General features: G+C 67.8%; 1 protein-coding gene across 1 annotated transcript in view; it reads right to left on the bottom strand.

Moving 5' to 3' along the window:
- Nucleotides 1–182: 182 nt before the first annotated feature.
- Nucleotides 183–258, bottom strand: part of LOC104539420 (atrial natriuretic peptide receptor 1-like) — a gene marked incomplete at its 5' end in the record, with an annotated part of 3,306 nt that continues 3,230 nt past the window's right edge. Inside the window, one exon of the mRNA XM_010182939.1 lies at nucleotides 183–258. This exon is cut by the window's right edge and continues 17 nt beyond it. Coding sequence (XP_010181241.1) covers nucleotides 183–258 — 76 coding nt within the window.

The raw sequence follows: 258 nt of genomic DNA on the forward strand, positions 1-258 counted from the left end.
CCAAACACCCCTGCCCCAACCCATGTGAGGGTCCTTGGGGTCCCCAGCCCCTCCAAACACCCCCAGCCCCAACCCATGTGGGAATCCTTGGATCCCCAGCCCCTCCAAGCACCCCCAGCCACACAGGGCACCCACAGGGGACCCCAGTCCAGTACTGGGGGGTGTCTGTGCCCCCCCGGCGCTCACTGGGGCAGGATTTGGTAGAGCAGCGCCTCCGCCTTGCGCTTCTCCTCCAGGTAGGCCTGGGTGCGCTCCTCC

The sequence above is a fragment of the Mesitornis unicolor genome, unplaced genomic scaffold, assembly GCF_000695765.1.
Source record: "Mesitornis unicolor isolate BGI_N332 unplaced genomic scaffold, ASM69576v1 scaffold32104, whole genome shotgun sequence".
Classification (NCBI taxonomy): domain Eukaryota; kingdom Metazoa; phylum Chordata; class Aves; order Mesitornithiformes; family Mesitornithidae; genus Mesitornis; species Mesitornis unicolor.